This window comes from Microplitis mediator, chromosome 3 (genome assembly GCF_029852145.1).
Source record: "Microplitis mediator isolate UGA2020A chromosome 3, iyMicMedi2.1, whole genome shotgun sequence".
Taxonomy (NCBI): domain Eukaryota; kingdom Metazoa; phylum Arthropoda; class Insecta; order Hymenoptera; family Braconidae; genus Microplitis; species Microplitis mediator.
In genome coordinates, this window is record NC_079971.1 from 4,806,088 (window position 1) to 4,820,689 (window position 14,602).

Consider the following 14,602-nt stretch of genomic DNA (forward strand, 5'->3'; position numbering starts at 1 on the left):
CCATTTAAATTAAAAAATTTTTCAAATTATCTGTTGTGGGTAAGAAAATTTTCAGTTCCGATTCACGGAGACGTTGACTTCCTGCGTGCGCGCATTGATGGTTTCGGTCCTTTTACTCGCTAGCTAACCTCTAGCTCCAGTCGGTGCGCGATAAACAAAATTTAAATCGCAGGTAATCTTTGTTTAATTTATTAAATAATTTTCTATTTAGTGTTTTTTTAATTAATTAATTATCGCTAATTAATTATCAGCAAATATTTTTTATCCGCAAGATTTATTTTTATGGTTTTTTGTCATATGTGAAGTAGAGTGATAAGTGGGGTTATGATTTACTGTAGCCATTTAAATATGACCATTGTTTAATTGTTTATTTGCGTGTTTTTAAAGTGCTTAAAATTTTAATTTTTTTTTTCCAGCCATGGTGCGAATGAATGTACTCAGTGATGCGCTCAAGAGTATCAACAATGCCGAGAAACGTAACAAGAGACAGGTTCTCATCAGACCTTGCTCAAAAGTTATCGTCAAGTTTCTTGGTGTCATGATGAAGCATGGTAATTCTTTTTAACATGATAGTATGTATGGCTTGTTTATTTTTATTGTTAAATTGTAATTATAATTTTTTTGATAGGTTACATTGGAGAATTCGAAATTGTTGATGACCACCGTAGTGGTAAAATTGTTGTCAACCTCTCTGGTAGATTGAACAAGTGTGGAGTTATTTCTCCAAGATTTGATGTACCAATTACTGACATCGAGAAGTGGACCAACAACCTTTTGCCTTCTCGTCAATTTGGGTAATTGTTTTTTTTTATTTTAATGTACAAATTAAATACTACTACAAAAAAATTTTAAATTCGTTCAAGAATTTTTGTGATCATATTTTTAAATTGCAGTAGACTCGCGATTTTCTTCCGTTTTAATTTTTTCCATTCGCATACTGGTTTACCGGACAGTACGTTAGTGTTAGTGTATAGTAAACCATGCACTCAAAAATTAATTCATTAAAATTTAATAACTGACCTACTATGATCTTAGCAGACTGATCTTTGCAATTGAAAATGTTACTTATTTTACAACGTACAGTTTTTTTAATTTCTTACTTATCTGTATTTTAGTGTTTTATAGATATATTTAGAGACAAATTAAAGAGTATCGAGAACGAATCAGCTTCTCACTTGCTCTCTGGACTGAGCGGCAAATTTTATCTCTTGTCCTCTTACTATTTTCGCAGAATTCAGGAAATCTTAAAATCTAATGAAGTAGTTGTTAACATATTAAAGGAAAGTTTTTCAGAAATTTGTAGTAAAAAATGGTTAATAACAGTTTTGATAGTACTTTGAATGGAAGCAATAATATAAATACCTTATCAGTTAAGGTTGGTAACGGTAATTAAAATAATCCCTTAGCACAGTTTGCTTTAGCAAAAGTTTCCTTGAATTTTTCGTCAAATGCTATACAATTTGACGTAAATTTACTACCCAAATTAGAATGCATATTTACTTCAAAAGTTGTCAATTTTCAGGCAAATTTTTATATCAATTTAGTGTCAATTTGACTTGAAAAATTGTTAAGTATTTTTTTACCGTCAAATTGCAGACAATTTTATGAATAAATTTGCTTACCTTTGAAATAGTAAGAATGACCGTTACCGACTTTTTTTCTTCTAAAATTTTACCCATGAATGGAGGAAAAATTAACCGCAAATTATTCTTTACAACTTTGACTGTCAAATTTTCAGCAACTTCGGAAAGCAAATTTCAGGCAATTTCAATGTCAAATTACTTTCAATTCTAAGCTAAAGTGGCTATTAGGGATGTTAGTAATTCTACAACGGATAGATTGTTGACGTGTTTACAATGAAATGAATTACATGTACTAAAAACTGCTGACAATATTGAAGCATTAAAATTATTATATCTATATTTCATATATTGATATGATGAATGAAATGATAAATATTAGATACTAGGACATTACACTATGTTCCCTGAAGATTCTTAATTCTTGCACACATACACAAAACATTTGCACAGACATATCTCCACCACCAATTATCACGCCTTTAAACTTCTTGATTTTCCACCAAATATTCCCGAAAACCGGAAGAAAATCGCGAGTCTACACTCAGTATTACAGGCATTTTTTTTTTAATCATGTGATTTGTTTACCAAAACTCCAAAATCATTAGGCGTCTGCTACTATTAACATAATTAATTTTTATTAGTGTCATTTATTATCTTCTTTAAATAATTAAATCGTTAACTGCCGGCATTAATTTAACTTACGACTACTTTAAAAAAATAATTTTAAATTATAATAAAATTTTTAAATAGTATTGATTGTCATTAATTTATATCTTTTAGTCTGTACAATTGATTACAATTAATATTAATTTTTTTGTTTACAGATACGTTGTTTTGACAACCAGTGGAGGAATTATGGACCATGAGGAAGCAAGAAGAAAACATTTAGGAGGCAAAATCCTTGGTTTCTTCTTCTAATTATTAATTTATAATAAATAAACACAAAAAAAAAATTTTGTATCAATGTTAAAAATGATATCTCCATAACAACTCGTCATTAAATATTGATGCAAATAAAAAACACGTATTTTTTTTACTTCATAGATGAATCCTCTAATTAAATTATCTAGTAGCTAATAATTGAAGTTAATTTTACCAAGAAGTTATGAATAACAAATAATAAAATACTCGGTCTCCTCTTCAAACTTACTCTCAATTTATTTTTTACAAATTCAGATTAAATTACTCAGGGTTCAGTTTACCTAAAAATCATAAATTTATCATAAACCAAAAATGATTCTGAAGTCAGTAGACAATTGATATTTTTTGTATTTTTTTTTTTAACAGATCAATTTAAAAAAAAATTAAAAATATGCACGGGTAGAAAATTAAAAAAACTATAGGTGTCTTTTTTTAAAATAATTTTTTTATAATTTATAGTTTTGAAAAAAATTTAAAAATTATTGCACGTGGGCTTCAGTATCATGAATAAAATAATTAAATGGATTTTGAAAAATCAATTCAATTGAAGGAAAAATTAATTTAGTTAAGAAAATAAATATTTATTTTAAATATTAGAAGTTTGGCATCTGATCTACTCTAAGATACTGAAATTAGTTGACGTCAAATAATTTTTGAATTTTTTTTTAAAACCAGAAATTAAAAAAAACATATTTTAGAAAAATGCACCTACAGTTTTTTTAATTTTCTGCATGTGCATATATGTTTTTTTTTTTTTTTTTTTTTTTAAATTGTTGAAAGAAATCCAAAATTTGTTAATTGTCTAACTTCAGGAATGATTGTGAATGTAGCAGATATGAGCCAGCTTATAAATTTTAAATAAATAAATTCAAATAATGAAATTTAAAAAAAAGCGCGCACTGATTTTTATTTATTTAAATTCTCATTTTTTCATTTTTATTTTACTCACATTTTATTTATAAACTCAAAAATTCAAAAAATTCCCACCTGTCAGTTACATTCACACTCATCTTCCGGACCCCTTCTACAAATCAAAACATTTCAAAATTTTTTTACACCTCAAAAATTAATTTTAATTTTCGTACTTGTAATTACTGACAAGTTTTGCTTAAAGGGGAAGGGGTACAGTGCTGTCAAAATATTTATCTTAAAAAATAATTAAAAGACCAAGAGATGTCACTAGAAGTCTCTTTAAAAATTTTTAAATCCCCGCTCTTGAAAGTAAATACATAACAGCTACAGCATATGGCATATGGACGTCTACGTCTATTGGCCGGTTTAATCTACCAATACAAATCCAGTTACTACCGTTGTGTATATTCAAGTTACATTCCAAACTTCTCAAGAAAGAAAACGAGTCTTTGACGTGCGTTCGGCGGGATTCGCGTTCAACCACGAGCTCATTTCATTTGTACACTTATCCATTTCATTTGAAACTCATAAATCAAATTTTAAATTTAATTTCACGTATTATCGAGTAATCGAATCAACATTAAGTTTAATTATTTAAATATAAAAAAACCATAAGTAAATTTTACTTGTGAACGTAAAGGTGAAATTTTTTACGGAGACAATAGGGTAACGAAGCCACGACCTGATGCCAGGTAAAAAGAGTCCACAGGGTTGCCAGGTCTTATGTTTGACTGTATTCCAGGTGAACGTGTGTTTAAAGCCCAGTGCAGTATTTAATTATAAAATAAATCAGTGAGTGTTTAAATAATTGTAATTTAAATTCAAATTCAAATTTGAATTATTTTATTGCGATCAGTATTTGAAAATTTAAAAAAAAAGTGAAAGTTAATTTGTTTATATCGCGTTGAGTAATTGAATGATTTTAAAAACTGATTGTCAATATAACAAATGATGATAATGACATACTGATTACTATTTAATTACAGTACTGTAATAATAGATAATGTAATAAAAATATTTATTTGTGTCATGAACGTCAATTTGATATTTCCCGGATGGAGAGCGAGGAAGAAATGCAATTATTTTATTTAAAAATAACAATCAATTTATCAAATAATTAACAAGTAAAATTCAAAAAATGAAGACGCGTAAGTTAATGAGAGACAGGTGATTATTATTATTTTTTATTTACCTTGGAAACTATTTCCTCGGCGACGATTTCTAGTGCATTGTTTATCTAATGATTTTTATTTACGTCACAAGACTTAAAATATTTATTATTGTTTTAATGCTGGTATATAAAAAAATCTAAGACTATTTTCTTCATATAATTCCTGGTTAGATTGTTGGGATTGTGTTTGTTGTGATAAGTTGGAAAAGGAAGTATGAGATTGTGGACAATGAAGAGAACTCGGTGGAACCGTTTCAACGTGTGAAAGTTCGGGAGTTCATATATTGTTGATCTGGAAAACAAACACTAATTATTTATGAATTATTGTTGTTTTATTGGTATTATTTAATAGTTACGATAATTTATATGACTGGATTTATTCGTTTATGACAAAGGAAGTGGATTTTTTAAAGATGACTGCGAGGTCGTCTGGAGGACGAGTACGGAGACTCGTTATTCTTTTTACGATTTATATTCTTCTCAATACTGATAATGCATCCGGTGCTGCTGGTAAGTTTTGTAATTTTATTTCTTCCTTTGATGTGGAAATTTTTATTTTTATTTTTTATAATTTTATGGATAAAAAATTTGCGGAGTAAATGTGGAGTAAATGCGGAGCGGCTGTTTATTTTTTTAATCCCTTCGGAGTGAAATTTACTCCGAAAGGGAGTTTACTTTGATATTAAAACACTGAATCGGAGTGAATGCGGAAATAAAATCCAGATTACTCCGAAATTACTCCGCTGAAAAGACAAACTCCTTATTTACTCCATGATCCTGAAGTTAGTAGACAATTAAAATCCAGACAAAAAAAAGAAAAACTGAAAAATGCACATGTAGAAAATTAAAAAATCTATAAGTGCAATTTTTAAAAATATTTTCTTTTGTATAATTTATCGTTTTGGAAAAAATTCAAAAAAAAATTATTAGACGTCGGCTAACTTTAGTATCATATTTACTCCGTATGCGAAGTAATTTTTTGTTAAAACTCCGAAACTCCGAGTGACGGAGTGAATTCGGATTTAAATAAAATTCAAATCGCGGAAAAGACAAACTCCTTATTTACTCCGTATGCGGAGTGATTTTTTGTAAAAATTCTGGAACTCCGAGTGATGGAATGAATTTGAATTTAAATAAAATCCAGATCACTTCGAAATTACTCCGCTGAAAAGACAAACTTCCTATTTACTTAGTATGCAGAGTAATTTTTTGTAAAAATTCTGGAACTTCGAGTGATAGAGTAAATTTGGATTTAAATAACATTAAGATCACTCTGAAATTACTCATCTGAAAAGATAAACTCCCTATTTACTCCATGATCTTGAAGTTAGCGGACAGTTAAAATTAAAAAAAAAATGCACGTATAGAAAATTAAAAAATCTATAAGTGCAATTTTTTAAAATATTTTATTTTTATAATTTATCGTTTTGAAAAAAGTTCAAAAATTATGAGACGTCGGCTAACTTCAGAATATTTACTCCGTATGCAGATTTTTTTGTATGAACTCCGGAACTCCGAGTGACAGAGTGAATTCAAATTTAAATAAAATCCAGATCACTTTGAATTCACTCCCGATTTTTCACAGTCTACTATTATATTGTAATATTTTTTCATAACTCGTTATCTTTACCACAAATTTAAACATCAGCGTATACTTGTAAAAAATGAATGTTCAATAGCGATGAAATGACGCAGAGAATAAACATTTATTTAATAACCCAGGTGAATCATTTTTAATGATAAATTTCCTGGTTAATGAAAATTACTAACTCAAAAAAATACATTGGAGTAAGTAAATATAGAGTTTTAATGGGATTGGAAGATGAGTGATAAATAGGGCTTTTAAAAATGAAGAAACAAGCAAACGATACATCAAAACATTCACCACGCCCTAGAAATAATACTTAAATCCCCTTTTAACAACACGAGTAATCAAATAAAAATAATCTAACCCCGATTTGCTTGAAAAAAAAACCGCACTCAATGTGCTTAATCTTCCCCAGAAAATTTTTTTCTGGGTCACAAAGCCGCATCTGTTCGACTGAGTTTTGAATTGATTATTAACGAGGTGTTTCGCATCTGCAACGTAAGCTCGTGTCTATATCATAATTCAATAGGGTACTGAAGGGTGCCAGAGTGTCTCGTTGACGAGTAAGAGCATTTGGGTGCCCAGACTGTGTCATGATTAAGAGAAAGATAGAGTTCAAGAAGAGTACAAAAGGGAGAGATTAAAGAAAGAAAGTAATTGTGACTCTAATTAGGATTTATTACTCTAGTTTAATTCGTCCGTCAATTAATTAATTGAGTTAAACTGTTGACCTGGAACACCGTAGGCGGTAGTTTGGACAGTTGAGACACTTGTCACAAACGCCTGCAAGTGTTTATTCATCCGGATCAAATGACATTTCATTTCTTTACACAAGATAAGAGAAGAGAAGAGCCCAGGAAACTAAAACCCGGTTTGCTTGTCTTGTTTGCGTTCATGTGATGTAATATTTTATTTTCAGGTGCACTGAGATACTAAATAAAATAATTCAAGTTAAATAAATAACCTGTGGATCTGGTATGTGGATTTGCTACAATCATATCAGAGATTACGCTTATTTCCTTCACTACGTTCGAGGTCATCTTGTGTACATCTACAGCCAGTAGTAGAGGTTCATCGTATCGGCAATTAGTTGGTATGCCAGCAACAAGCAAACCTGTCTCACCACTTATATGTGACTCAGATGAGTAGAGAGCCAAGTAAAGAAAACGTCTTATACAGCAACTAGTACTCATCATCTATTATCATTCTTGATCAAGAACCTGATTCTCTCATCCATGAAAACCATAATACTAAACAGCTTTACTTATTTTATATATATATATATTTGTATACAAGAAAATAGTACAGAGTATAGAGAATTATACAGTGAAGACTTTATGTGAGATCGGGCACATTGAGGGGAATAAAATATTTAAAAGAAGTAAAATTCAAGACAAAGAGTATATTTTAAAAGTAAACGTTTAAAAGAGAGGAAAAAAAAATATAATAATAATAAGACAATTGGATTTGCGTGATTCTACACGCCCTCCTTACTTTAATCACTCGTTGTATTGAGTAGAGTGTGGCCCTATCCTGTCCTTCGTCCTCGGAAACATGCCAGGAACGCTAACGCGTCGTCCGCCGGATACGTCTCTCCCTCGTCTCTCCCTCGCCTATACCTCTCGAGAACCGCATCGGCCTCGTTTTTACCATTCACCTGCGTTCTATTCACGTACAATGTCTTTCCCACCATATAATTCTGATGTTCCACACACTCTTTTTGACGGTGATGCTTTTTAAAAGCCATTCCTACAATTTATATACAGCACCAAATGTAATGAAACAAACCATAAGGTACAAAAAAATTTTTTTTTTCAAATCCTTCGGGATCATTTTAACTACCACTGCTACTATATTTTTATTTTAGACAACTAAACATCTGCCTTGACGGAAAATATCTTAACTTCCGAGTTTTTCTGATCGGAAAAAAATTTTACAAAGAGACGAAAGATACTTGAGCTTGATGTAGATATTTATAGAAGCATTTATTTTTATTTTTTGACACATGTCTAACGAGAAATAAAAATTATAACAAAATATTGTATCTCGATAAGGTAATAGAAGATGATCTCAGAGCAATGACGAAGAAATCGAGAGCTTCGTGGACGAGAGACCACGGATAGGATACGAGTTGTGATAAAATATAAAAAAACAATACGACGTCGAGTGGAAAACTTGATGTTGTAGTTACGCTAGAGTACTTATATGTATTGTAATGTAAGAGATATCTGCTACAAACTATACCACTACGACTATTAAGTGTGTAATATGTAATAGTAGAAGTATACAATATAATGCAGCAAACTATCTATATCTAGTGTTGATCGCAAGTCAGGCGATCATCAACCGTGAAATTACTCCACTCACCCGATGATACATTCGTAGGTATTATGTACCAAGTCTTACGTCTTATGAACTTTAACTTGAGAAAAAATATACTTATGAAATTTGAATACTATTTTTGGAGCAATAAATCATTTCATCACATTCTTTTACAGATAGGGACGGAGGTTGATGTGTTGGTTGATGTGGGCCTAAACCCAAAAATTACAAAAATTTTTTAGTTCATGGTGGAGTGATACTGTTATGTATGTAGTAAAGTGACCCAAAAAAAACGACTTTTTTTTATTTATGAGTCTCATACACTGTATAAAATCGGGAGTGAATTCGGAGTGATTACGGATTTTATTTAAATCCGGATTCACTCTGTTACTGGGAGTTAAAAAAAAATCACTCGGCAAACGGAGTAAATAAAGAGTTTGAATTTTCAGCGGAGTGATTTCGGAGGATCTGGATTTTATTTCAATGCATTCACTCCGATTCGGAGTTTTAGTGTTAAAATAAACTCCGTTTAGGAGTGAATTTTATTTCGAGGGGGAGTTTAATTTAATATTGAAAATCCGGTTTGGAGTGAATGCAGATTGAAATAAAATCCAGATCGATTCGAAATCACTCAGCTGAAAAAGCAAACTTCCTATTTACTCCGTATGTAGAGTGATTTTTTTTTTAACTTCGGAACCCCCGAGTGACGGAATGAAGTAGGATTTAAATAAAATCCGTAATCACTACAAATTCACTCCCAAATTTTTACGAAAAATTCAGAAATTCCAAAAATGATTGAAATTCGGATTTTTTTTTTAATTTTTTCTTTCTCGTGGCAGAAATATTTTCTATCTGTAAAATCATTACTATGCTGAAACTTTTAGCTCAAAATATAGATTTTTAAACGTCGCTCAAGAATCAACTTAAAAATTAAAAAGGGTTATATTTTTATTCGTTATGATATAAATTGATGGTGGCAAAATTGAGATGCTTCAATATTATTCGCTGGTCGTTCAAAAGCGTCTAAGAAACAGCACCTCAAAGTTCTTGAGTGACCTTCAATTATTTAAATTTTCGTTTAAAATTTTCAACATGCCATTGATTTTACAAATATAAATTATTTCTGCTACGAGAAAGAAAAAATTAAAAAAAAAATCAGAATTTTAATGATTTTTAGAATTTTCAGTTTGTGAGCGACCCCACAAATTTTTTATCGAGCTGATTTTTGGAGGGCTCAAAAAATATCCAAACCAAAAAATTTTCATGGGACTCAAAAACAAAAATTGGGGTTTTTGGACCACCCTAATATGTAGTGGATTCTGACAGTATATATATTTATATATATGGGAATGTACAAGCCAAGTTAAGAAGGCAATAGATTTTATAAGTAAAGAGCAGGAATGCAATAGGCAGACGTATATCCAGCACACGTGTTTGCCATCTACAATATTTTCCAAGTAAAAGTACCGGCTCTTCGACTTAACTTTTACGTGCGTATACTCTTATATACTATATGAGCATGTAATGCGTAAGCTGTAAGCTGTTGCGGGAATACTTAAAGTACCCATAATATAAGAGAGAGAAAGAGGGAGAGGATTCAAAAATGAGCAAGAAAGAATGAAAAGGCTGATCAAGAAGTAGTAAGTGTACTCTGTAGTGGCATAGGCAGTAAAGGGACGAATGAAAAATAATAATAAAAAAGAAACAGGAGTTTTAAAAGAAGAGAGGAAGGAGTGAGAGCCTTGCCGGGGGCGGTCACTGGCCCCAAGACCACGATACCACGAGACATTCTACTCTAACTCTTTCCTCTTTTTTTATTATTTCTTTCGAGATTATTCTTCTTTTTTATTATTTTATCTATACGTCTTTGTGGTCTAGCGTCACCTTAGTCACCACACGTTTGTCCTAAAGCACAGGTTGTTTATAACAAAAAAAATGCATACATAAAAAAGTCATTTTTTCGTTTCGCTGACTTTGATTTTAAAATTTCCGCAGTATTGGAAAAAATAATATTGTACTGGAGTTAAGTTGGAATAAAGCCAGTGAACTTTTATGCTCACAGGAATATCGATAGAACAATTTCTTTAGCTAGCTTATACTTTATAGTAGTCTAAAAACGGTTTACGCATAGTTATATATATATGTATATTATATATAGGAGACGGTTTAGTGTAAAAGAGAACGATTAGACAGAAACGCCCTTCGTTATTTTCCGTGGCACGTTCCATATGCATTTAAACTTTACTCCACTTATTTTATTCCCTTGACACTTGGACTTATGGCCAGTAACAGCTGAGTAGTAAAAATAAAAAAAAAGTTTAGTGAATGAAAATAATAACTAGAGAAATAGCGATCATTACCTTCCTCGTTTTCTGTTTCAGGCCCGAAGACTTCTGTTAAAACAAAATAAATTAAAAGATAATTTAACGATACGGAATTTTAAAAATAATTATCCGAGTCTGGATTTATTTTAAATTTATAAAATATGTAACGAATGCTGGCTTACTACTTTTTTTAATTAACGCATTACTGCGTCTATTGAAGGAGGTAACTTTTACTTTTGTGAGATGAAGATTAAATTAATTAAAAGTTCATAAATAATAATTAATAGAGCGAATCACGTTGGATAATTATTAGAACATGTGATGTAATTTTTATATATTTATTTTTAAGGATCTAAGTGAATAAGCGATGATGAATATCTGTGTCGAATCAGACAATTGAGTAATTGTTGATGAGCTAATGACTATTACCATATAGATCATCGACCGGAATTTCGCTTCAGCCAATCTAACCATAAAGAAAGTTTTATAAATAGACTCTACTCATCATAAGAAAACTTTCTTTTCTGTCTGCACTTTCTTGTACTTTTTTGCGAGACAGTTTCCCTTTGAGGGCGGGCTTATTTTCAAATAAATTGAAAGTTTATTCTGAGGATTTTTTTTTAAAAACGGCCACAGAAAATATAATTTTTGTGGAAACGATATTTTTTCGAGTAATAAATGGATATAAATTATTGGATTCATTTCATGTCTAGAGCGAAGAGTCATTTTTTTGATAGAAGAAAATCAAAATTTATCTAGACGATTGCAAAAAAAATCAAAATATCGGGAAATGAATGTGTTTTTTCGATTAAGAAAATTATTTTGAATAAAATCTTGAAATTTTTGCACCAAAAATAGGGCAGAAGTTCCATTTTTGGCCACCGCTCCATTTTTGAAAATTGAATACTTGATTTTGATTAATGAAAAAGTAGAAAATAAAATTTCTATTTTAATAGTGGGATAAAACTACACTGTAAAAAAAAAAAAACGGGGTAAGTCCAGGCGGTGTAGGTGTTAAATTTCAACATTGACAGCGGTGTTAAAATAATACCGCCGCTGGTGTAAATATTCTTTACCGGTGTTAAAAAAATTTCCCGGTGTTATAACATAATTATTTAAATAAGTGCACAGTAAAATTAAAATTTCCTCCAGATCATGTTCATTAAATTTTTATATTTTTTTATACATAATACATTTTTTTTCCAATTTCTATACATAGAATTTTTTTACACCGATTTAACACTGCCACATTACACCATCTACACCGGTGTTATTTTATTTTAACACCTTTTACAGTGCATCTTTGAACACATTTTAAAAATTAATTATTTCATTACGTCTTTTACAAATTATTTTATTTTAATTTTTCAAGTGTCCAAAACTGGCCCAAAAACTGGTACCTCTGCCCTTTATTAGGATTGAAAATTTTTAATAGCATAATTTCTTATGGTAAAAATATTCAATGATTCAAAAATATTTTTCTTTCTCAGCGCACAAATACGAATACTGTAAAATAAAAAAAAATCAATGACAATTTAAAAAAATTAAATTTAATGAGATAAATTGAAAACGATTTATATAAAATAGTCTAAAGGTTCATTCAACTCACGTGATATTCGATTAAGCAAAGTTGGCAGAAGAACAGCATAAAAAAAGCCGTAGAGTCTAGAGGGATGATTTCACCACGACGATATCGCGGGTGTTTTCACCCTGGCTCAAACTGCTGCTGCTGCTGCATAGTGGACGTGTTGGTGATGAAGAGGTAGAGGTAAAGGAATAGAGTACTGGCGAAAAAAGAGAAGACTGATAGGGTACTGAGACAAGCTTGTGAGACGAAACACAAGACAGAGACGGAAAAAAAACCTGCAAAATGTTGCGCATTGCGTCTTACTTGCCGAAAACTCCATACAGCAGGAAGTACTTCCATACAGATAATTTACAACTACGTGTTAACCCGTGAATTCTCTGCATTCTAGAGGTGATCAACCTTGCATTGTTCCGCGACACCTAAAAATAAATAAAGTTACCACATTGGGAAGTAATTTATTAATTTAGTTTAAATTTAAATTTTGTTTTTGAAAATTTAATTAAAATGTTTTTTTTGTTTTTGAAGCTACATGCTTTTTATAACGTCTGTTATGAATGAAAATACGAAGATGTCCCTGCGCTAGTGTACTTATACACGAAGCGGAACTTGAGTATGCAGCTGTTCTAGATCATAGGGTGGCGAATAACTAGACAATGAAGGGTGCTTGAACAAGTCGATATTATTATATATATACATATAAAAAAAGGGGTTGCCCAGGTGTTGCGAATGACTGAGAACTACCGTTAAATTTGAGCAGACATGAAGATGGTGAATAAAAAATGAATATAAGTGTTAATACAGCAATGGCCACAAACCGGGAATATCGGGAATTATCAGGGAATTTAATGCAATTGGGAAATATCATGGAAATGTCAGGAAATTTTGAAAGGTAAAAGATCTTGTACCCGATCAGGGAACTAGTACTCGATCACTCCATGTATTTTGTATAGATATATTTAGTAAAATTTAGTGAATATAGATATACCAATGTATGAGTGATCGGGTTCTAGTTTCCTGGTCGGGTACTGGGTCTCTTATCATAACCAGGGTGGCTACAAACTGGGAATATCGGGAATTATCAGGGAATTTAATACAACTGGGAAATATGGAAATGTCTGGGAATTTTAAAAAGGATCCGGGAATTAAATTGCGACAGTTAAAAATTTAAAAATTTTTAAATAATACACTAGTCAGAAAAAATAAGGGATATTGAGAAAATTGTAAATTTTCAAGTGATTTTCAACAGGTAGTAACTCGAAGGAAAATGGTCGTGCAACAAAAACAAAAAAGACAAATTGTAGCTTCAAGTGTCTAGTTTTCTGATCTGGTCTTTAAAGTTTTCTATTATGCACGGGCCGGAGTAATTCTAAGAAAACCATCGAAAAAAAATTTCAAAATTTTTGCTCGTCTTAAAAACGGTCTACGGATTTCAATAAATTTTTCTCGATAATTATGATTGACTTTTTATTACTCCGAATCGTCCATAATAAAAAAATTTAAAGACCAGATCAGAAAACTAGACACTTGAAGCTACAATTTGTCTTTTTTGTTTTTGTTGCGTGACCATTTTCCTTCGAGTTACAACCTGGGGAAAATCCCTTAAAAATTTACAATTTTTTAATATCCCTAATTTTTGTGACTAGTGTATTTTTAATTTATTTTAATCATAAAATTTCTTATTCAATATTTTAACTTACATATTTTTAACATCGAGTAATCAAAAGTCCGCCTTATTAATTTATTTTATTGACTTTTTTTGGTTTCTCGCATGATTTAATCATCAGATTTAATTATTGACAATTAAAATATAATAAAAACTTTGAATATCAATGATACGAATAAAATTTCTGAATCAGGGAAAAATGTGAAAAACTTTACTGTGAAACCGGGAAATAGGGAATTTGAAGATCATTTCTCTGTAATAAAATAATCGAATTTATTTAAACTTTTATATTTTTTTCATTGAATTTATGAGTACAAGAGATCTGAAAATAGATTTTAAAAGTCTTAATCTCCGAATGCTAGATTGAGATAGGGTAGCAGGGGTGTCGGTGTGTGCTGATGTGCTCGAAAAAAGAGATAAGAGGCCGGGGATAAAATTCAACTAAACTCAACTCAGGATTATTCGAGAGTAGATGAGAGGAAGAGGAGTTGCTGTGCCTTCAAGTGGCATACACTCTTGAAATTTCATCT

At 30.7% G+C, this 14,602-nt stretch overlaps 2 protein-coding genes across 8 annotated transcripts in view; both read left to right on the forward strand.

The window, feature by feature from the left end:
- Positions 1-2,604, forward strand: part of LOC130664700 (40S ribosomal protein S15Aa) — a 55,064-nt gene extending 52,460 nt beyond the window's left edge. For 2 of the 3 annotated variants that reach the window (XM_057464759.1, XM_057464760.1), the window contains exons 2-4: positions 414-551; positions 629-794; positions 2,408-2,604. In XM_057464759.1, coding sequence (XP_057320742.1) covers positions 419-551; positions 629-794; positions 2,408-2,501 — 393 coding nt within the window. In that variant the 5' untranslated portion in view covers positions 414-418 and the 3' untranslated portion in view covers positions 2,502-2,604. Of the gene's footprint in view, positions 1-13; positions 173-413; positions 552-628; positions 795-2,407 lie in introns of those variants that run through there. The other variant, XM_057464757.1, reaches the window with a different exon arrangement.
- Positions 2,605-3,854: 1,250 nt separating this feature from the next.
- Positions 3,855-14,602, forward strand: part of LOC130664379 (protein sidekick) — a 28,443-nt gene continuing 17,695 nt past the window's right edge. For 4 of the 5 annotated variants that reach the window (XM_057464186.1, XM_057464187.1, XM_057464189.1 and 1 more), the window contains exon 1: positions 3,855-5,097. In XM_057464186.1, the coding sequence (XP_057320169.1) occupies positions 4,974-5,097 (124 nt within the window). In that variant the 5' untranslated portion in view covers positions 3,855-4,973. The remainder of the gene's footprint in view (positions 5,098-14,602) is intronic. The other variant, XM_057464190.1, reaches the window with a different exon arrangement.